At 36.2% G+C, this 24,659-nt stretch overlaps 1 protein-coding gene and 2 long non-coding RNA genes across 6 annotated transcripts; 2 read left to right on the top strand and 1 right to left on the bottom strand.

The window, feature by feature from the left end:
- The first annotated feature begins 101 nt into the window (after positions 1–101).
- Positions 102–24,659, top strand: LOC100747060. Of its 3 annotated transcripts, XM_033322331.1 has the most exons (8): positions 4,869–5,188; positions 5,254–5,468; positions 5,535–5,841; positions 5,909–8,315; positions 11,389–11,655; positions 21,375–21,563; positions 21,808–21,943; positions 22,659–24,659. In XM_033322331.1, exons 5-8 carry the CDS (start codon positions 11,433–11,435, stop codon positions 22,795–22,797), a joined length of 687 nt encoding a protein of 228 aa, XP_033178222.1. In that variant the 5' UTR covers positions 4,869–5,188; positions 5,254–5,468; positions 5,535–5,841; positions 5,909–8,315; positions 11,389–11,432; the 3' UTR covers positions 22,798–24,659. The 3 variants fall into 3 exon arrangements, with proteins under 3 accessions (XP_012244257.1, XP_033178222.1, XP_033178223.1); XM_033322332.1 differs by lacking the exon at positions 4,869–5,188 and having other exon boundaries at positions 5,254–5,464; XM_012388834.3 differs by lacking the exons at positions 4,869–5,188; positions 5,254–5,468; positions 5,535–5,841 and adding an exon at positions 102–457.
- Positions 11,815–16,605, bottom strand: LOC112213310. 2 transcript variants are annotated; one of them, XR_002947203.2, is made up of 3 exons: positions 16,388–16,605; positions 13,762–13,884; positions 11,815–13,686 (listed from the first exon to the last, which is right to left on the bottom strand). It is a non-coding gene; the product is annotated as an uncharacterized LOC112213310 (long non-coding RNA). The 2 variants fall into 2 exon arrangements; XR_002947202.2 differs by lacking the exon at positions 16,388–16,605 and having other exon boundaries at positions 13,762–15,212.
- LOC117152025 lies at positions 16,748–17,372 on the top strand. The gene is made up of 3 exons (XR_004462245.1): positions 16,748–16,855; positions 16,979–17,163; positions 17,276–17,372. It is a non-coding gene; the product is annotated as an uncharacterized LOC117152025 (long non-coding RNA).

Raw genomic sequence — 24,659 nt, 5'->3', positions numbered from 1 at the left:
TTATTGAATCAAGAAATGCTTTTGTGCACTTTTTTACGAAACCTTTTAAAAGAGTCGCATGTGGGTCCCACTTCATATTAACCGTAGAAGGGACCGATATAGGTAAGATAATTGATCGAGCAGTGGTGCCACCTGTAGCCTGTAACACCTGCCAGAGCCAGATGGGCATAAAGACTCAGGGCCTCAGTCAGAAATTCAGTTCAAGAGACGCTGTAGAACGTGTGTATGCGTCCCGAAACGGTTACTCTTCTAATTGTTACGACTAAATTGTGCTAATATAGTGACGAAAAAGTGTTGTGCCAGAGATACGATCGAAACGATCGGAAATCGGTCCTTTATCGGTGATGCTGAAGGTTATCTGGTTCAAGTTTGAATTGTGAAACAAGAGGACCTTTACAGCGTGGGAGAGAAGCGGAACGGGACACAAACGATGCCAAAGCAATGCAGGCAAAATTTTGTACTTCTTCATTTTTTTTTTCTTCAATCGATCTTTCTATAGCGGCTAATTGTTAGTATATTTACTAACAATTATTTTTTTATTTTGTTACTCATATTTGTCTTGCATATTTTACGAAATGAAAAGTATTCGAATTCCTTTTCACAAACAGAAAATTTGAATTCAGACTTAAATTGTTCAAATTTCATCTGATCTCAATTTGTGGTACGAAACGGAAGTTCATTGAACCACTAATAGGATCTGTGATTTCAGTTTTCAGAATAACGGAGTTGGTTAAAAATATGTATAATTTTTGCGAATAACGTAAATTTTTTATATTAGCAAGAGTAATTTCATTTTTGTATAACATCCCGCGAAAATTTCGTTAACTTTTATTACCATGCCGAAAAAGGAGAAAAATTTTGTTAATCACGTATGCAGATTCGTTTTAATTTTCGACGTAATGTGAAATTGCAGTTTCATAGAAACGCTGAATGTTGCATTGCGTTGATATCGATAAAAATCACGCGTATCCGGGTTTAACAATTTTTAAAAACTACGCGCCACGGGTGAACGAGTGGAAAATAAAGAAAGAACGCATTCACGGAGTGAATCAGTGTCAGATACGCTACAACTGACGTGATGTTATTAGTACATACCAATGAGACAATGGCGCGTGTTAAATTATTCATGAGGTCATTGTTGCATCGTAACGCAGATTCAAACGTCGAGCAATTTGAGGTGTGATGAAACCGCTGCGTTTGACTCGACGAAATTCGATCGAAATTGCCAGTAAATTCTACCACGTTGATTAAATTTCATTCACCTAATCTCGTGAAAAAAGAAGAAATTAATTATACTAGAATTAAAGTTATGTTATATGGGATATAAGTATCTCGTGAGAAGAATTTCGTAATGGAATTATATCTCGAAGAACCGTACAGAAATTACATATACTACACGTACATACTCGCAACTACCTTTCTCTCATCGTTCCCCTCTCTCCTCTTTTTTTATCCTAACAAGATGGTTGTCCTCTAGTCTAGTCAAACGGATCTCATTGAATCACGATAAGAGAAACCTTAAGCCATGCATTATTCGTCTATTTTCATTCGATCGAATTAAGGATCAACGTTTCGGGTAAAATTGAGCATATTTTATGGCTATTCCTGTCATGCTACCATGAAGTATTTTACGCCGTATAATCAAGAAAACATGTGTTTATCGCTCGAGGATAAAGTATAAGTACTAAAACTTCCTTGAGCATCCTTCCTCTACAATATATTTATGCTAATTTATACATGTAAATTTTACGTAAGCTAGTTGAGAAAAACTAGCCGCAATTATAGATATTTTTCAAACGTGCCTATAAGTTAAAAATAAAAATAAATGGATTGTCATGTGAATCAGTCGATGGCCGTAATTTCATTATCTACGTACAAAGTCATGTTACGCGAGTTGCTAGTGAACAGGACAAGAAACACTGGCCGGTTGTCAGAGATAGTGGGGGGATGGTTACGTGTCCTAGTTTCGCGGACTACGGTGGACCACGATGCATCTTTGTCCGATGCCCCGAAGCAAATGGCCGGTATATGTCGAAAGAGTTACGTCAGGCGGGAAGAAAAATCCGCGAACCGGACCGGTTGTAACGACGAGTCAATCTGTTGGAGAGGAAAAAAATTCCAAGATATCGTGCGCGAGATAGAATCGCGTTACGTTCAGAAAGACATACCGAAGATAGCTATCTCGAACCCTGTTCGATGTGTACGTCAGTAAAAAGAGAAATTCTTCTGGCAGAAAGAACGGGTTACTGAGAAAATACCGTACGAACACGCAATTACGTGCGCGTGAAATTCGACGAACGGTAATTAAAAGATATTTCATTTTTTTTCTACTATTTTGATATTATATTTTATCTACATTTTTAATGTAGCGTATTTATGCTTAATAATTCCTATGATTTATTCTAATTTACTATAGCTATTATGGTTTTTTAAAAATGTTGTTTTTGAACGTTATAATTGAATATCTGTCAGAACGTAATCTCTGCACTTTCTCCTTTGCTCTGATTATTTTGTCTATAAACACGGTTAAGGTATGTGCAAGAAGAACATCTGCCATTTATTTCTCTCTAAAGTTGTCTATATACACTCTGGTGCTGTTCGGTTAATGAAAGTGTTAAAAAAGGAACGAGAGAAAGTAGAATGAAAATATCGAGGCGGTGTTTTTCTCTAACCATTTCGTCTCCAACTTGTACATTTTATCTCTTTCTTTTCCTTTTTTATTTTTATGTTTGCGAAGAAACGATCGAAAACAATGTCTCAATACGAAGCAGCGCTGGGCATTGTCACAATAGAATTACACTCTGATCCGTTCCATCTCATGCAAGACTGTCACGACCAGACAGATTCGGATCGTCGGCGACTCTCTCTTTGTTAAGTCTTTCTCTATTTTTCTCTGCTTTTCGTTTGTTCCTTTCCTACGAGCGATGATATTTCACACGAGGCTATGTATACGTAGTCATGTAGCTGCATCAACGACACGGTCTAACGGCATTCAGTCGACCTCATCATCCCGCTTCTCCACATTCAGTCGCACACATTCTTGCATTTTTCTTTGCTCTTATATTACTTTTACCAATTTCTGCTACTTTTCTCTCCGTTCCATCCGCATTCCCTTTGTTCTCTCGCTTTTTTGCCACTTTTCGCTCTTCTTTCCTGTCAGCTTTTCTCTGATCATCCTTTTCTCTCCCTTTTTCTCCCAAAGTTCGCTATTTTCCTCTCATATCCGCGATCCCTTCGTCCGCTCCGTCTATTTTCTCTTTGTACGCTTGGTTCTTCCATATTTCTGCCCGCGACAGAAACTAAGGGCATCCATTAAACCTGACTGGTCTTTCAATAACGGAGATTAATTTCGATTGTTTCATCTTCTCGGTCACGTGGTTAATCACCTGAAGTCTCTCCAGCGATGTACCGACGTATTGTCCAATTAGTGCGTTTAAAGACCGATTGGCGACGCGCGAATAGACCCACGCTAGATTTCAGAGGGGCAAATGTCTGTTAAGGAATTTATTACTTGTGTTCTTGCAAACCGCAAATGACATTTATGCCATATTCTGTGACATTAATGCTCATGCAAATTATTACTATGTATACAGAAGCGCTAGATGCATTTAATAATTACAATCCTAAATCTTATGAAAATCTTATGAAAATCTTATGACCGAGGACATATTAAGGATATTTATGAAAATTTATATTTTTATGAAAACGAGCAAAGTAGTAAGCAAAGATTTATTTGACGTACCGAGTATTATGACAAGTGCTTTGTTTTAAGATACTGTATGTAGCGTGTGTGTTCTATGCATTTTTGCATTTTCAAATTTCCTATGAATTTATTTATTTTATTTGTGATATAATGGAAGGAAGACGTACTAGAAGGATGCATTAATCGTCACGTAATTACGTATGTTTTCCCGTCGATGAAAAGGAAAACGTCTATCGAAGTATTCATTTATCCTTGTTAATATATCTCCTATTACCCGCTCTTAAGATAGATTCTGCGGGTCGTTATCGTTTTTCATTAACATAACAGGTACATATTAATGTCAACGATGTCGCGTCAAGGTTCCGATTACGAAAATCACCGTGGCCAACGATCATCGAGACCAGTTTCAACGTAACTTGTTCTCCTTTACAGCTGTGGAAACACCGTTTGGTTATCCACGGACTCTCCAGATCTGTGTTTTTCCTTGTTTAGTCTCGTACAGGAAATCAATATGATATTGTTATAATTTATATGTCGATAGGCTATGAATTTTTGAGTTTGATTATTAAAGATTTTCTACTTTAAAGATTTGCAATTTTTATTTAAAAAAAGCTAAAAAGAGGAATATTTTTTGTTATGGAAATAACATAAAACAGTTAAAAAGTTTTTCACGCATCTTTTGTTAAAAAAATATTAGAAAATTAAAAATCCCTTATGACTACTTCGCTTGGAATTTTTCTACTATTGTGATAATTGTATTCTTGATAGTTAAATTCGAATCTGCATCCGAAAATTTGAATGTGAATTTAAATTTAGGATAATCGTATGCTCTACTCTATTTCGTAGGTAGAGCTTGTCGCTCTAAATGGTAGATGGTACAACGAAACCTCTAATTTTTTCCACGATCAGTATGTCAGAACACGTGACACGAAATCTCGCAAGGTGTCAGATTTATCTTATATCTCGTCTACTAATGATTCGCCTGCAAATAACGAACAACGCAATTCGATATCGCATCACTCGTGTGAGTTCGGCCTTGAACGAATCACTACCGGTTTTTTGTTGACGATCGTGCACGATTCTGCACGAATTAATTGGAACAACCTCCGAGTCCGACCACTATGCGTACATAATTTTGGCGGGACAGGAACGGACGGTAATGGAGGAACCCTTAAACAATTTGTAAAAAACGATGCGCGGACGTGTGAATGCAATATATTACGTTCGTGCAACTGCTGCTCCAGTTACGTCAAGAGCGTTACCCGACGGCGTTGTTCATGAATGCCAACGTAAACTCATTTTGAGAACATTGAAAAATAACTGAGAGGATGAAGAGAGTGGGGAAAACGCGACATGATTAAGCAATGCTTGGACATTGGAAATGGATCGTGTGTTTGTTTGTTGAAACTTTTCTTTTTTTTTTGCGGATTTACTGCTGAGGAATTGCTTGAAATTTTTAGTGAAAGAATTATTATACTGTAATAGGTGAATTACGCTATTTAACGAAATTCATTATTCGATTATAGGGGATATAGAATTTCATTTTGTAGCATTATGTACAGAGATCGACACTAAGTTCTGGTAGAAGAAATCTTTGACTGGAGAAAATTTCAGGAGTTTTAGGACTTTCAGGAGGTTTGGAATGTAAATGTTAAGCTAGGTCAGTATAAGATAAGTTACAGAATGAAACAGGGATGGGTGATTCAATATTTAAGAGGGAAAGCGGAAACAAAAATATTTAAAGAATAAGATGACATGGAAGTTGGTAAATTATACAACATGGAAGAGTTCATGCAGCAAAATTCTCTGTTCTAATTATCTTCTCTTTTAGGTCGTAAAAAGAGGAACAAGACCACAGTACAGTGAAAAGATACATGCAATGCAATTTAAATTTAAAGAATTCTAACTTATTGTTAGTTTTATCAAAGATTTAAGATAAAGGGATTTGGAAGGAAAAATTTCTGTTTGAAACTTTTAGTTTACAAAAAAACGAACAAGATTGGAATACAATAGAAAAAAATGTTCATACGAAATTGTTAATCATAAAGGACTTAAATGCAAGATTCTAATTTAGATATACTTAAGATTCAAGATGAAAGAATTTGCAGGGAAAAATCTCTCTTTTGTCCGTCTCCATTGTATGTATATATATATATACATGTTGTTTTCGAGCGCGCGACTTACGTGGAACCGCATTGTTTACAGTTGACACAACGTGAAACGGTGAGAGGAAGAAAAGATCACGCTGCACGTCGTCGTCGTCGAGAAATCTGGACTCCGAGCGGTATTCGAGAAGAATTCCGAAGCATCGTGGATACAAAATCGCTTGACATTCTGCACAATAACTTGCGGTAAAAAAAAAGAAAAAAAACGAAAGAAATAAAAAGAGAAAAGAAAGAAATAATTCGGTCCAAAAGGTGAAACACGATATATGGCTTGACACAATTTCAGACTCGTACATGTGCTGATCGTCCGTCGCAGATTCTGCAGTTTATTACAAGATCGAAGAAACGACCAGAGTCCAGAATCTCGGAGTTTTTTCCCCTCTCTTCTAATTCCGGCATAGTCCTTAGCTTATCGCCGAGTCTATACTTATTGCCACTCGTGGCACCTCTCTGATGCAAGAAGTGTATCGGATAAACGGAGAGAGAAAGAAAGAGAGAGAGAGAGAGGCGTTCGTTAAGCTTTTTACGATTTTCACCGGAACGAACGTGGTCCAATTAATGCGATTACTATGCGCCGGAAGCTTCGCGTTGTCGTAACGGACACGTTCAAATTTTAATTCGAAAAGAGAATCTTAATAGCTCTTTGGGATTTTAACCTCGTGCTTGGTAAAGAACGCTTCGTGTAGCTAAGTGATCGTTAAAAGATAGAAAGGTAGAGGAAAGAAAAGGAAAAAGAAAGGGGGTCGAGGGAGGAGAGTGAAGGATTCAAGGATATGACATGAAAAGCAGCGCGAGAATATTCATGAAAAAAGAGGATACTAAGGGACCGTTAACTTTAGAAGGATCTCCCTTTACTATTCAAAGCAGCTGGGAGGGAAACATACGCGGGAAAACAACGACAACGCCACGCTTCACTCTTACATGCAAATTACAACGTTTCTAAGTTAACTGGAAACTGACGGTGGTCAGAGGGTTGGAAACTTTTAGACACGTATATGCGAGCACACTTAATTGACAATTAAGCGGGAAAGAAGCGGAGAGGGGGCGACTTTCTCATTTAGAATACCCGCAGCGTGGAGCAGAGGATCTTACGGGAAAACAATCTCTCCTGCACACGGAACGGACGGTCCCAGTGAAAAATTCAATTGCTGGCTTGAATCACGTCCCTTGATAAAGAATCGCCGGAAAGGAATTTCCGTTCGGGCGCCAGAAGGGTTCCTTTTTATTCCTCTCCCTTTCTCTCTCTCTTCTCTTTCTTACTGCTCTTTCTTCGACTGCCGAAAGAATAACCAGCTCCAGTTTCCTTCATCCGACGAAACGGATCCACCTAAAATTTTTATTGATAGACCATCGAATACCTCTTTGCTCAAAAGAAAAGTAATCTCGATCTTGAGGAACGTTCGAAGGAACCAAGAAAGCGATCAATCATTCAGACACTTGTTACGCGGTTCATCAAAAGGTTAACAACTGTGGCGAGAGAGAAGTCACGAAGAACTAGAAAGAAACGCAACTAAGTTCGACTTCGATCTTGTGAGGAATTATAGAAAAACTAGCTGTTACGGTGCTGTACTTGTATAATTTAGAAAAAAAAAAGAGAGGAAAAGGAAAGGACTGCGTCTAGTAACAAGACTAGTAATAGACAAGTAGTAAACGGAATATAAGACAGCAACTTATTAGTTATCAAACAGCAAAATTGAATCGAGCAACAAATCTAGCGACGATCGTCAAACAATTTTAATAATATTAAGATTCTGTCCATCGAAGTACTTCCTCTAATAACAGAACTAACAGCAGCTGAATAGTAAACGAAGTATAAGACGGTATTTCATTAATTTAGTACTATAGTCAATAGAGAAATTCAGTTGAGCAACAACTCTGCAGAACTTGTCGAACAATTTTAATAACGTAACGATCCTGTCGTAGTCGACTAGTAGACGAAAATAAGAAACTATTTCATTAGTACTTAAACAACCGTACACTGGATAGAGCAATTGAATTGTGCAGCAGGTATATTGACGCTTGTCGAGGAGTTTTATTAAGTTAAGAACAGTGTCCGACGAAAGGGACACTTTTTTTCAAAACGGTGGAAAGGAAGTCACGAAACACGGCGAACCACTACGGTATCCACTACACGGGCTCGTACGCTTATAGCAACGGAGCACCGAGCGTGTACAACAGCTATCCGACGAACGGCGGGTTCGTGCAGTCTCATCTCCATGAAGACTATCGGCCGATTTACTTTTACGTAGCACAGCCCTATACTATCCCGTACACGTTCGCCAAGAGACCGAGGCCATCGTCGCTGCTGAGGCCAGGCAAACCTCGGAGCAACTGTCGCGTCAAGTTTTCCAAGAGGCTCGGCAACGGCGACTTCTCGCAGAAGGTCAAGCAGGGCGAGTTCTCGAGAAGCCTCAGCCAGGTGCACTTTGTCGAGAGCCAGGGGCAAGGTATTTATCGTCATATTTTTCTTCATCTAAATATATACATCATTGTAGGTGACATTTAGAGAATCGACAGTGAGAGTCAAAAATGAGCGATACACCGTAGAAAAATGATGTTCGTGTAATATTGGTTTACGTATGATCGTTTTTATTATTAATTTGTAATCCTGCGTATTTTACATCCTTTCTGTCAATCCATTTTCAATTTATATGTGCCACATTCATGCGTTTTTAACTTATACAATTTTATTCATAATAAAAGTTTTTGAATAAATTTTGTGCCTTCAAGGTGCATGTTGAACCTTTGACTCTCACTGCATATCGAACGTGTGTTTTGAACATATGTCACAACTTAAGATAATTCTGTTCTATCCTAAGACGTATAGACCAAGAGAGCGATTCTTCGTTCTCCCTTCACTTTGGTAAAATTTAAGGCACATGTTTTTTGCCAAAACGATGTGTTTAATACAAGTCACTTTTGCGACGTTTCCAGATAGGTTTCCGCTTTTCCTGAAAAGCACGTTTCAGCTGATTTGTGTTTGAAATACACGCGCGAATGTAACGCGTTAACATTTCGCTGTTCGACTTAATTGAATATTGTGTTTTATCGTGTCACTCGATAGATTAAATTCAAAAGCTGGTCGTAATTTGCTTACGAATATAAAATTTCTGCTTTTATATTCTCGCAATTCAAAGTTTAATAACATCTCTATTTCGATATATTTATATTAAATATTGTACGTAAAGTAGAAAATTTTGTATTGAATTTGCAGTAATCGAGTTCAGCTTGACCTTTTTACAACGTGCTAAACTTTAGATATATTATCTTTCTAAATATGACAAAAGCCGTTGAAATGATCAATTTATGCTTCACAAAACCATTTTGAGAGTGTCTTGACAAAATGACCGAGCTGCTGAACGAAAGGAAAGCAGGAGAAGGATGAACTTTAATGCTCGAAATAATTGGAGAATTAAAATAATTGCTACGTTGATGTTGTCGTTTAATAAGCTGTCGGATACGCTGTGTGAATTCGATGTTTGATAGGTTGCTTGTTATTCACTGGCCTTGCTTCCTTTCATCCTTTTTCCTTTAGAATAGCGTGCAGATTAAATATCGTCAGATAAGCACTCTATAAATTTTTATTATCGAAAGAATAATGTATCCTATTTATTCTATACTGTTCACTTTGACGAGTACAATATGTTTCGGAAATTCGACTTCACTCTCTATATTCTTTTTCCAAACACTTTTCATCTGCTTCGTACAATCCTATCGCTCTGAGAATTCCGACAAAACAGTAATTCATCGGACGGATGAAAAAGGTTTCTGGAAAAGTAGCGTAATATTTGGTCTAGGCGCTTTCACACCAGCAGTATTTTTCTAGCAGACCGGATAATTGTTGCGAAAGCGGCATAGTTTCTGTGGCATAATTTAAATAGTTGCTGTCGTCAAGTAGACTACCGATACCCACGCGTCGACCGTCTTGTCCACGATTAAAGCGTCAACACGCTGCTTTTGCCGAAAAGAGAAACCGCCACCAGAGAAAGGAACATTGTCCAAATATAAGGCGTCGTTCCAATCAACCTACGAACACAGAGGACATCGTATTTGGACGAGAAATATGCGCTGTCTCCGAATGGTTCTCGCGTTTACTCGCAAAAGGAAACAAGTTGTACGCACTAACTAGTTACGAGTTAGCAGAGACAGCGAATAGGACAACATTTTTCCACGCACCTCCTAGGTTTATGTTACGATATAAAGCACACGAGAACGTAAGGAGTTAAGACTCTTTTATTCGCTTTGATGAGTAGAGATAACTTTAGAGACTTTCAGGTTGCAGGTTCTGAATTTTTCACTGAGATCTGTAATTTCAGACAGTTTCGAAGACCTTAGCAGTGCTGAGAAATCAGTGCTGAGCAGTGGTTGAAAAGCTTTCCGTGATATTTGAGATTGCAGAGGGTCTCAAAGATTTGAAGAGTTCGAAGAAAATGAAGAAATTGAGAATCCTATAAAAATCATTTAAAGATCGATCAAAGATTTGAAATACATATACGGCATTCCAGATCGGAGATTTTGGGATATTTTGAAGTTTCGAGTGCGCTGCAGCTTCGAAACTTTCTAGTGGTAGTTGAGGTTTCAGAGGGTTTCAAAGATTCCAGTAGTATAGGGTAATTGAGTATGTTCTAAAGGGTTCTGAGGTTTCGAGATGATTTCAAGAGCATCAGTGGTTCTAGATGCTAGTGAAAATTTTGGGAGTACCAAGCACTTTAAAAAATCGATATCAGTTTTGAAATTTGTATTATAGAAAGATATCGTCCAAAGTAGACTATATTATAGTTCTACAAATATCCGAGTAGACGCAGGGTTCAGTCGAATAATACGTGAAAGCGGAAATAGTGTAAATGTAAAAATAAGAAAAAGATACAGAGTAAGATTTGTTCACAAGACGCTTCATTTCTGAGAAAAAAGAATTGAAAATTTGTCACACGCATGTACTACACCGATTTTTAACTAAACATATTCAAACTTTATTTTCTTGAAAATGAAGCTTTAAAGATTTTATTCTACATTTTTTACTTATTTTTACACGCACAATGACCATCTGTCGATTACTTAATCCTACCTAATTTTCAGACTCGATTTTATTGAAAAGTAAGCCGAAAATGAAAAAGTTTTATTCTATATCTTTCCCTTACTTTTACACAAGCAATCACGGTGTGCTCGCTTTTACATCTCATTCAATCGGACCCTGTGTATATCGACCCTGTAATTTCTTTTACGCTCTATCACCGACATTTATTCCCAAATATTTCTATACTTTCCTCTTATAAATCTCGTTTATTTCAACTTTGTTGAACTACAATGATTTTATAGTTAACACAACGCATACTTATCATGTACGAAGCTTCATGTGCCGGAGTTTAATTACACGATGGAATGCACCGTACACAAACTTGTTTCCTGTCACAGTATATAAACTTCATTGAAGTTTCATGGGCTGGCCGCTCTCAGAATGAAAGGAATGCGAGCCGCGCATCCGGTATGACTTGCCACTTCTTTCGTTCCTCCTCTGTCCAGTGATCTCAAACTATCCGAAGACTGGCTTGCCCCGTGATCCAAGGATGACGTCGATGTTCCGAAGGGGCACGATCTTTGCTACGTTCTTCCTGTCGTTACTGGGCGGTGGGCTCGTTTGTGCTGCTCTGGTGACGCAACATTGGGTCGAGGCGCGACCCTTAAGAACTCCAAATCCTCAAGAAAGTGCTGGCAGAGTTCACTTCGGCCTTCTTCAAGGAAAGAAGGAACTAAACGTCGCTTATGGCTGGAGGACATATCATATCTCTGGTAAGTTCTTCCAATAGTTCTTGAATGATGTACATCGACTATACATATAGTTATAAGTATTAGGATACTCTTTGATATCTAACTGTTAACTGGCAGGTATCATTGGGCTATTGGGCACCGTGATAATTTAGCTTTAAAGTATTTAATTTTGGAGTTTTCAATTGAATTGGATCTTATTACTAATCAACGCCTCAGAATAGTCATCCAATCTTCTTTGAATGGCAACCATCAGGTTCATATGAGAGAGAGGTAAATTATGTCTACAAGTGTAGGAAAAATCTATAATTATTAGTAAAGTATTACTACATAGTTTTAATGAAAAAATTCTATAAAAATATAAATACATACTATAAATGGAGGAACATTTGCGACATTGTTTAAAGAGCCATTAAGACTCTTTTGATTACAGGTATGGAAAATTAATATGAAGTTACTAGTAAAATATGTCAGTATAGTCCTATTGAGACAGATAGGTAATGAAAATTTGTGTGATTAAAATTTTTAGTGAAATGACAGGAGTATATATGTTTATATACTATTATTCTATAAAAATAATTACTCTAAAATTAAACGCAACAAGTCTCTGGGAAATATTTTGCGGTTATGAACGTGGTCAGCTTCATTAAACTATTCGACTTTAGCCAACAACCACCACATGGCTTCTAACCATCGGAACCACTTTCTGTTAGATAAAGCGTCACGGTTAATGGATCGGATTTTACCTTCATCCCTGAACGGTTAACACTCTCCATTCAAGGATACCGTCGTTTTCTCTTCCTACTACGTATCTTCGTTTTTTTTTTCTCACAACGTGTTATATTTGCTCCACCGAGCATATAGCTATTATGTTGCTTATACGACAGCAAATGCATTACCGAGTGGTAATTAAACGCTTGAACTCCTTTCCGTGCATTTAGTGGTTTCTGCAGTCTTTCATACATTGTACTTTAAACCGAAGCTTCCAGGTACAGAGGCTATTATGTACTCTACGGTTTCTGTAATCATTAAACCATTTACAGTTGCGTTCCACTAATGGATAGCCGCGTTTTGGTATTAATAATTATCTTAATAGCTTTCAATATCGTCGTTCTACAAAATGTTTCATGCATTTCATTTTTGGAAGTCGAAGGTGAAGAAAATATCCTGCCTTTTATGGGAGAACAATTATCAAAATCCAATATATCGTCGACTAATTCTACGTCTTGTTAAAACTATCTCTTCATTTGATTTTCAGATTTTCATTATATATATTTTTGCCATCTTCTTGAATATTTAAAAAGTTATGTATCTACATGTAGAATAATGTTAGATAATTTAAGTAAATATTGAATTATCAATATATAAATTATACATCAGCATCAAAAATCTAGGAATATATATTAATATCTGTGAAATTATAAATATCAATCAATTACAAACATATAGCACGAGCCCATGTTTCATCTGTAAATCGAATTAAAGAGTAATTTAAGTAATATAGAACTAGTCAACAGTGTATGGAATTCCAGAATTGCTTCACTGTGAGAAACAAAAAGTGTAGCTCATCACATTTGTCCCATACTATCTTCTTTTTCCTACATTAAAATATTTTCTTTTATCCACTGAGTAACAAATTGAAAAAATCAACAAAACCGGCTGTCATACGTTTCCCCTATGATTTTCGCTTGTTTTTTCGTAATCGAGTAACCGAAGGGTTTTTCAAGCATCTAGAATGCGAGCTCATATTGGGTATACGTGATTGCTTGCCACGAAGATTACCAGGAAACATCGGTGCTATTTGCACAATTCAATTTACGATGAAGTTTATGATTTAAAACACTGACCACGTAGTTTTTCAACACGACCGTGTACTGGACACGGACACTGATCTGTTAAATTATTCAATCTGTTCACCGTTGGCTAATCTGAGTTTCTGACGAGTTTCTCACCAACAACGCGTTTTACATAACTTTCATTCGACGCAAGGAGGGTGATCTTATCTTCGAAAGAACAACCAATCACGACAGTCTGTCTCTATTATCTGTGTGCTACCTACAATGACACCAATCGATAATCAATTATGATTGCAGCAGTATATATTTATCCATATACTTATCTTTATCTTACCTCGATCGGTATGACTTTATTATTCAACCACTTCTCTAAAACGTTTCAGATAATTGCCCCGAGAAGATTGGAAAATTCTGTACGTAATTCATATCCTGCAGCTGTCATCCTTGTGTCTTTATCCTGTTGATAAAACAGATAGAATAGATATATACTAAGAAGACCAAAAAATCCTGCATTCAAGTCATGTTTAGAAATCATGGATAGCTCAATAGACTTATAGAATAGATTGAAATATACACATAACATTTAATTTTTGCTAAATGTCGTATTTGTGCTTTTTTGTCTGATAAGTTAAATCGTTCGCATTACTGAAGATCCTGTAGTCCATGAAATCTATGTTGTCTGCTACTATGTAACACATGTTTTACTGCATTTTTTAAAATGGTTAAAATAAATTACATATATGGATTAAAGAATGTTGAGTAATGTGAACAACTTATCGTTACATAGTATTTTGTAATTAAAATAAAATTTGCAAAAGTTAAATGTTATGGCGTATGATGTATTTTAATCTGTCGCGATTGAAAAGTGAGAAGTATATAAAATTCGGGTGACAGTGCATTCTAAAATTTTAGTAACGTGGGTCATCGATGACCATCATTGCCAATGGACGCGTTAACGAATCGGAGCCTCGATCGTGTAACACGGTCGAACGAAACTAATCCGAGCACGCCGATTATCAAATAGTAGATTTATGGGAGATACGCGCGACTCTGCCGTTCACCATCTCCCACAGAAATCGCGTGCAGGTACAGTTATGCCGAATGAGATTCTCCTGGTCTGGCCAACTATCCGGCAGAATTTATGGTCCCAGTATCACATTGGGTACCTGAAGCACCGGAGAATCTCCCTCCATGCGGTTCTCCGCGACGATAACTCGTCCACTGGATATTATTCCAGGTTATACACATTGGTCGAGCTGGTGGAATCAAAATCTGATGTACTCCTTAGAAAATGAGCCGTTCACCAGAAACGATAATACGTAGCATGTACATATAGCGATAGTAATTTGCTAGCGGTTAAATATAATTCACGAGTGAATTTCTGGACTAGCTAAATTCAAATACAGTATGCAGGACAGCCTATTTTTACCTATAAGTGATACTGAAGTAGGAGCTTAGAAGTTACATATTGAACAAAGCAAATTAATTAATATGTTTCTATTGATATTTCTACTGCAGACTCAATGGACGTTATCTGTCCTTCCAATTGAACATAAATTCTGAAGTATTAGCATTTATAGAATGAAATGGGCCAGTCTGTCTAGACTCCTTTTTGAACATTCATTTTCAATATTTTTACCATAGAGATAAATAAATATGTGTCAGTTGAATTCATACTTTGAATGCTGAGAGAGAGAGAAAGAGAGAGAGAGAGAGATGGCAGCGTTTTGAAAATATATGAACCAGCCAATATTGATTGTAATAAATCTGACATGAAATTTCGAATATTTATTAACAAACAAAAAATTATCGTTACATAGTATTTTGTAATTAAAATAAAATTTGCAAAAGTTAAATGTTATGGCGTATGATGTATTTTAATCTGTCGCGATTGAAAAGTGAGAAGTATATAAAATTCGGGTGACAGTGCATTCTAAAATTTTAGTAACGTGGGTCATCGATGACCATCATTGCCAATGGACGCGTTAACGAATCGGAGCCTCGATCGTGTAACACGGTCGAACGAAACTAATCCGAGCACGCCGATTATCAAATAGTAGATTTATGGGAGATACGCGCGACTCTGCCGTTCACCATCTCCCACAGAAATCGCGTGCAGGTACAGTTATGCCGAATGAGATTCTCCTGGTCTGGCCAACTATCCGGCAGAATTTATGGTCCCAGTATCACATTGGGTACCTGAAGCACCGGAGAATCTCCCTCCATGCGGTTCTCCGCGACGATAACTCGTCCACTGGATATTATTCCAGGTTATACACATTGGTCGAGCTGGTGGAATCAAAATCTGATGTACTCCTTAGAAAATGAGCCGTTCACCAGAAACGATAATACGTAGCATGTACATATAGCGATAGTAATTTGCTAGCGGTTAAATATAATTCACGAGTGAATTTCTGGACTAGCTAAATTCAAATACAGTATGCAGGACAGCCTATTTTTACCTATAAGTGATACTGAAGTAGGAGCTTAGAAGTTACATATTGAACAAAGCAAATTAATTAATATGTTTCTATTGATATTTCTACTGCAGACTCAATGGACGTTATCTGTCCTTCCAATTGAACATAAATTCTGAAGTATTAGCATTTATAGAATGAAATGGGCCAGTCTGTCTAGACTCCTTTTTGAACATTCATTTTCAATATTTTTACCATAGAGATAAATAAATATGTGTCAGTTGAATTCATACTTTGAATGCTGAGAGAGAGAGAAAGAGAGAGAGAGAGAGATGGCAGCGTTTTGAAAATATATGAACCAGCCAATATTGATTGTAATAAATCTGACATGAAATTTCGAATATTTATTAACAAACAAAAAATGTACAAAAACTAGCTAAACATAAACTATGGTACACATTTTGACACAGTTTACTATAATAATAAATGTATTACATCCATATTCATATACATATACATACAAGAATATCTATCTATACATACATATGAGAAAAATGCTGGAAATGCGAGGAATTCTTGATTCGTTATCTATCCATGATTTTTCCCCAGCTTCACGGCCGAATTCGAATAACAAGAGTGTTCATAATGCTCGCGTGTCTTGTCATCCTGATACTGAAATCGTTATTGCCGGAGGAAACTGTTATCGTGCCATAAGCGGCGGTACAATGCCGGTCGAGCACTCGAGCGAAAACATCCGTTCCCCCCTAGCATCTTACCCTCAACGTGGACTCAGCCGGTATATTCACGTAATCCATGGGGTACACTGTCCGCCAGCTGAAACATTTGAATAACAATTTTACGGGCTCACCGTGTATAACGGTTCGTCTCACGCACTTCGGTCTCGGCATAATTTTCGCGGCAGACCGGACGCAAAAACCTGCCCAGTACCGGCGAAATGGTATATCCTTGTTACTTTGCCTGTTTATGGCCTAAATTGGTTCCTATTAGATGGTAGATAGTCGCTTACTTATTTTTTATGTAAAGCTATACCTATTTGTATTTTAGGCTTTCTAAATATGTATTTCTATATTGCAATTTATAAAGGAACATACATATTGTACATTTGCATTTTAGGTTAGAAAGTTTGACGTGGAGGTTAGGGGTCTAAAGGGAGTAAGGGATTTTGATAGAAACTTGAATTAGATAAACAAGATCTAAAATTAGTCAGCTGAAGAAAAATAGTGAATGTAAATTTCCTTTCAAATTTAACCTGGTTACGGTAATCAGAAAATAGTTCTGCAACATCAGATAATATAAAGGTATGGTGATATTTTTTTTTATCTAGTTACACCTATATCTGAAATTTTCATTCTCTTTTTTTCTACAAGTTTCGTATTGGACGCTCGATCTACAGATCCAATTTCCTCGTAGCATTTCCCGCCCGCCTCGACATATTCGTTTCTCTCAGCAACCATTTCATATTGCATTCTCGATCTGGAAGTGCAGTATCTTTTTTTGCCCAGTTTCTGTTCGTTCACAAAATCTTCACCGTGTAACAAGAACTTGATATTCTGGTCTCGATCTTCGAAGAAGTCTGATCTGTAGAGCAGCTAATGAAGACTGAAGGATATCCTTGAAAAATATCCAGAGCATCCTGATATATTTCATCTAGTGAATTGTTATACGTATAGAATACTGGAATTTTTTAACGGGATAATGTTGTTTAATATTTTTGATCACAGATCATTTGCAGTTAACTTTCGTTTAATGCTTTTGATTATAAATAATTTGTAATACTTTTACGATGTGAAGGTTTTAGAAATGCTTTGTGTTACGATGACCGATAAGTTTGATGTTCAATGTACACAGTGCATATCTATGGAAATCGGAGAATGTAGCAGAACGGTAATTGCACTCTCATGGCCAAGCAGTTTGACCCAGTGGCAGCTAAGTGTAGAGTATCAACCACATTGCAATTCTTATTACAGATGACTCTCTCTTTATAGGGGCAATATTTTCTTTATCACCTTCTCGTATTACGATTCAGTAATGACCAGCTACGTATCGAATAACAATCTCTTGTTGAAACTGTACATTGTGGACAATTTCTTATTCAAGATAGTGACGTCTACTATATGAATCCTCGGATCTATCTTTACATTATATACAAGATATTGTACAATATTCAAACAGATATATACAACGTGTAAGAAATATAAGTGTAACGAGAACCGTAACGTGATTCTACTCACTTCCAGATCGAGGGAGGTTCGTAAGAAAACGTTGATGCAAATGCGGCCATGATCATGGAAAATCCAAGATTAAATTTTTGTTTATTGGAACGTATTCCTCCCATTACAAGTGACGAAAGTCTCGAAGGAACCATAGATCGAAAACGATTCTTTCTCCCTATCTAATCTGAATCTTTGAGTAACATGAATGATATAAATCTTCAAATAGCTCGAATAATTCGAATTTCAGTTAAGCCAAATAATTTAAATCCTTAAGCAACTTGAATAATTCGAATCTTCGAATGACTTGACTAATCTGATTAATACTTCAACGCTACTGTCCAATTCCGCGTATATGCGTGTGAAAGCAGTTATATAGATGGAGCCAGTGTGGAATCAGGTTCAGCCGTCTCTCCCCCGATAAGAACAATGACATTGTTGGCACGCGTCATGAGAAACGTTTCTCTTTCATATAGCCACGGAATGGTCCCAAAGGGACACACGAAGAACACGTACCGGTTCGATCATGTATGTAGCGATAGTCGCGTGGCGTGCACGATCAACCATCATGTATAGTTACTATTTAGCTTGAAACGTGAGGTCAATAACAGCCTCTTCGTTTTATTGTACCTGCAACGGGGCAGCCATTGGTATGCGTGACGCAATGAAATTGGCGTAATCATTTATTAATTCCCTCTCCGTTCCTCTTCGACTATATAGTCCATTGATAATCACGAAAAGAATTAATCGCGCTGATGCACGCGACTAGCATATTCTCTTTGATCATTCGTCGAACGTGCGCTTAATGACAAAGGCCAATGGCATTTATTATTTTTTGAATGGTATTTATCTCCTTCTTTCTTTTTGTCAATCGTAGGTAATAAATTTTTCAGCTGAATTCTAACCTTCTTGTGAACCGTAGGTTCTTTATTGGTGGAGGAATTCACGAGATGTTAATTGCTGGAATCTTGTACTTGGAAATAGAATGAAGAATTTGATGTAAAGTAGATTCCTTAAAACGGAGGAATTTTAAATCGATAACGACCTTTCTTTTAATACTAGAATATTTGGAAGCGTAGTGTGCTTCTTAAAACGTATTAATAACTTTCATTTTAATATATATTTCAGTATACGATATAGATTGGTAATTTTAATGTTAAATAATCTATCTATTAATTTCTATTTTATATCGATAATTTATTAACGTCTACGTTATATCGATAACGTATTAGTTCCATTAGTTCCAGTCATTATATGTATTAGTTATTAGTGCCAGTGTAGTAAATTAAATGATCTTTTACTCTATGTCGATTCTCTAATCTTTTAAAAATTTTTTAAAAATTTGTCGGATGATATAAGAAGGTTAAATGAAGAACACATTTTATCCATTTATTAAATAAAAATTCTTCAAAATGGAAAGGAGGAACGCAAGAAGAAAAAATTCTTTCTTGTCGCTGTATGATTAATGGTTTGGTGTCAGCGGTTATTTAAATTACTTAACAGTAGAACAGACAGCCGTAAGAGTCTAGAACTGTCTGACACGGTTTTAATTCGTTCCCGATGGAGATTTCATCAGCGGCAAAAAGTTTTGCGACACCCACGCGCAAAAGAAGCGGTTGAATAAAGAAATGCGGCCCGAGGGAAAGATTCCGTGAGCGAGAATAGCCGCGACGGTTGTAACAATAGGAGCAGAAACTGGTTTCTGAGTGTGCAAAAATCCACGACCGAGCCTCGTGGTCGACTTTCACGTGCTCGGGCTACGTCGTATCATCGACTGTTCTCCGGATGCTGACCACGGGGAATATTAAAACCCTTTTTCCTGGAAAACTTTCACGGCCAACGAAAGTCTTGGATCACATTTCATCTAGTTATAATTATCTTTATAAATTCCTTTTTTACAGCCGTTCTAAGATTGGTACTTTAAGATTAAATGAAATGTACGGTGCATTTCTTCTTTTCTTGTTCCTTATGTTTGATAATCTTGAATTTGATTTTAAAGACACTGAAAGTCCTAGATTATATATTTCCTTGCTTTTGTCTGGTCATAATAATCTCTGTACACTTCTCTTTTTGTGTGTGTTCTACAAGGTTGGTACTCTGATCTATCAACTTCCAATTTCTTCCCTTGAAATTATACAATTTACATATTTTAATTGATCTTCTATGGATGTTGATTTTTTATAGATATAAAAAATATATTTTTGAAATATGAAATATATAATATTAAATATATTTCTTGAATTAAAAGGAATCCTCCCTTATGAATAGTACAAATTTCTTTTCGTGATTTCAAATCGAATTCGTTATATTTAATGGATTAATCGTATGGTTGAACAAAGAGTATTTTAATAATTACGGATTTAGCCTTCAAGCAACCAAAGGTTACCAAAAATTACTTCAATATCCCACTTATTATTATTAGATTAGATTGTTTTAGAGAGAACATATTTATTTGAATGATTCTTTTCACCTACATACCTACAAAAATCTTTTTCTTGTGGCTGAACAAAATTATTAAGGCAAACTACTGTAATTGAAGAATTTATTCTTTATTAAGGTAAAATATGGTCGTTTTGTGTGCTGGAACTGAGTGCTTGGAGTAAACGTCGAACACAAGAAAGGGTGCAGCTCTTGAGAAATTCCTCGGATGTCCTTTCGTGGACGCAAGTTGTTAACTCGGCGATTCACTGAGAATCCCGCCCGCGGCTAATTAAATAGTCCGTTATTTGCGATGCAATATAACTTGAACTAGCCAAAGCAAGAGTATTTACTGCACGCTTAATTATTCATTACGTACCACGATAGCTTCAGTTTGCACGTCAACCCAAAGTGGGATTCGGTTTGCTGAGAAAAATTGAACTCTGAAATGCATGGAGACTTTTTCAACGATAATAATGGTCCCCGTACATTAATAATATGCTAATGAAACGTTGATTAATGATAATAAGAGTTTATTATAGCAATTATAATAATTGATTTGTAGATTAGTTTGGTTTTTAACATACTTTGCTCTAATTTGATCGGCTCGATTTTATTAACTATTTGCAATTTAATTATTTCTTTTCTTCTAGGGAAATTAAACACTCTTTCTTTAGTCTACAGACTTTTTGCTTGTTATTTTGTTATTTTTAATTATAATTTGATAATATAGAAAATATCGCAGTATTTAAATGCAAATGACTGAAATATAAATGCGAGATAACGAGGTCCGCATCGTTGATTTTTACTGCTGCCACTAAGAACGTTGAAACGCTATTATTAAAGTTATCGCATAGAAATAATCGTTTGTTTCGTTTCAGTACCCCAAATGATCAAGCAAGATCCGACAGTGATGTCCTGGGGACTGTGGATCAGCACTCTAACAACAACCTCGGCTGCACTTGTCACCGCTGGCCTGGCTGCTCTACTCGCCGTTTTGAACACAGCCACTTCTCCTAGATCTAAGATCCTTTCTGACCCTGGAGTATATTTTATAAATATCTTAACACGTACGTCGATGAAAGTATTTAATTTCAAATACTTAATACAAATAAATTACTTTAAAGTTAAAGTAGCAAAGAAGCAATCTTTTTTAAAAATTAAATAAAATTTATCGTATCAGTACATCAGAATATTATAAAAAATTCTAGATATTAACACAATTGCAATTTGAAATTTGGTTAAAATTCATTGGTTCAATTATATTATAATACGTAAAATTTGAAATAATAAGCTAATTGATATTTGATTCAGTACTAATGTGCATGGCGAGTACGAGTACTTGGCTGGCGCAGTATTACACGAAGCTATACTTCAACGTGCTTCCAAAGGAGGACATTGATAATATGTGGACCAGCGAAGGTTCTGCCGAGCTTGGTTATTCATTTTGGTAAGAGACTTTTCATTCTTCTGCTCGATAGCATGCTTGCATTCACAATAGAAATCCTCAGTCAAGCCTCATCGATGATCTCTCGCATTTTCGTAGTTGTTTGCAAGTTTTATGCGCGCCATTCGATATTGCGAATGTTTTTCGATTTCCAGTAAAAGTCCAGCCTTTTCAAATAACGAGCAGTGAATGCAAAGTGTGAAACTTGCAGCTTTGTAGAATACTATTCAATTTAAGTTAATTTATAATTTGTAGTGTGAAGTATCTTATCTTTTAAACGTTCAAATTATTTTACTTTTATCATTCTAAGGATTAAGAAAAGAGATATGGTTATTGTCAGACTACAAATGTTTATGCATTTATGAAAAATTAAATGTGCAAAAATTTACACAATATATAAATCAATAATATATACACAATAATACTTTATCTAAGTGGCATTTTTTAAATTGTATTCATAAAAAATATAAATTTGCATAAAGATCTACGATCTACTTATTATTTCTGCATGTATTAATACGTTAAGGAAAGTGTCCTTGAGAATTTAACTGATTTTAGATATGTAGTTATATCTAATGTAACTTTCCTTCTTCTAATCATTGTTAAGTTACAACAGTCAAAGCGTAGAAAAAATGAAATACAGAAAATTATTTAGGTTTCTAGAGGTATATTTGAAATTTAACCTCTGAATTTTCTCATTCCATTGCTCTTCTTTCAGGCTGGTTGTTTGTGCTGGTGTGGTGCATTTAATCAGCATAGCATTGGTAGGCTGGGGCTCAGGACGAGACAAAATCGAACGCCTGGAGACAATTCCCGCACTGGAGGAAAAGACCGCCGCGGCAATAATGCTGTATTGAATCCCAAGGCTCTTGAGACGAGGACTCAAAGACAGAAGAGATCCATTACAAAAATTACACAGAGTGCTGCTCATATTTGTTAGCGTGTGTCGAGGCAACAGGAGTCGATTAAGCAGAGAGCTGGCTACGATATTTCTGCTATTCGAGAAAAGACAAGTTCCTAGATGTTTGTTAGCATACTTAGCACCGTAATGTAAAAAAAAAGGAAGAGCAAGCACGTTAACGGTATTACCACTTAAATCGTGTTAAAGCTTCAGTGTGAAATTTGAAGAATGTTAAAAAAAAACCTTCGATTTATATAATACAATTATTGTCCGATATTCGGATCATGAATTTGTTGAAACATTTAAGAATAAATGAAACGCGAAATCCAAACTAAAATTTCACTAAACCGAGTGCAAAGGTGGAAACACGATTTTTGTAACGATCTGATCAGAATGTAGTTTCCGGCTGAACGCTTTTATTTAAAAAAATATGACCGCGAGCTTTTCAGACCGCTGAAATTACCAAGAGTGGAAACCAGGCCATGTAATTGATCGTTTCTACACGGAGTTATGAGCTTGCACCGTAATATTGCGTGATTCAAAACATTTTGAACAGTTGAGTACGCGTGTGACAAAGTGTATACTATACATGATGAACTATATCTATATTTTCGTGTAACAATTTCGAGAAATATCAGATATAAATATATACGTATACCTATGCGACAGTGCATCGCGATTTGTTTTATTATAATAACAGTACATTTCGGCCATCGTCACTGAATCACGTCGGTCGATGTCTTCTCTAAATATCTTCATTGTTTTTTCTAATCTTCCTTGCGTTTGAAATATCTAGTTTTATACGCGCATTTATTAATGCTTAAATTAATCTTCCTCCCTTTTTAGAAACTTCTAGCCCTTTTCTTGCGTACAGTATGATTAACAATTAGAATTATAAGAAGGGTAGTATATATATTTCTTGCCGTTTAGGTAAATGAAACAGAAAATAGATAATAAATAGTGTGTTCATGTTTTCTATCTGTACGTTTGTTGGCAGCGACAAAAAAAGTCAACTTAACTCAAGATTTCATGAATATTCTGTTCATTAAGTTTCATAGGTTGTAAATAGAAACGGAGTTTGATACTCTGTAGTGATTTATTTATTACGTAGTATCTTAATTATTAACTATATCATAAATGTAATAAAACAATTAAAAAGACAATACGGATAAGATGCGTAGATCTTCATTTATACCACAATAAAGAGGTCTGTCCTTATGTTTTATGTTTCAAAACTTTGTTGCATTATTATATAATGCTAAATATCGTTGCTTCGGGTGAGCGCCGAAGATTACTTTACGTAGATCTTTTAACCCTTTGCGGACGAGTGTCGGCAAATAGCCGCCTGAATCTGTTCACAGTTTCGGACAGTTATTTTGAAGTGGACATTTACTTTTTCTGAGCGATAATCTTAAGCATATTTATGCAGAGATATAGTAAACTAAACAGTATTATGTTTTTGATGAAACAAAATTATAGATCTTTAGAAATCTTATCTCCCGTTTAACGTAAACTGCAGGATGCATGCAGGGTGATGGTCGAGTCAGAACGAATTTCAATCTTTCAATGGCATTACCAGATGAATCAGAAAGCTTTTTATATATTATTTATAATACCTTATACACGATGCCTAAAAGTTCCAGAAAGGACATGTTCGATAGTGATAGTAGTGATAACGAACATTATTTTGAACCTGACAAGATAGAAGACGAAGACAATGCTTCAGACAGTGGAAACGAACTCCGTTCAACAATGAATCGGCTCAGACGTTTCAATATTTCTAGTAATAGTGACACTGATGATGAACTAAATATTAAT

Source organism: Bombus impatiens, unplaced genomic scaffold (assembly GCF_000188095.3).
Source record: "Bombus impatiens unplaced genomic scaffold, BIMP_2.2 scf_0582, whole genome shotgun sequence".
NCBI classification, from domain to species: Eukaryota; Metazoa; Arthropoda; class Insecta; order Hymenoptera; family Apidae; genus Bombus; species Bombus impatiens.
The sequence above is the reverse complement of the archived record's forward strand: the minus strand, read 5'-3'. Positions and strand labels throughout refer to the sequence as shown.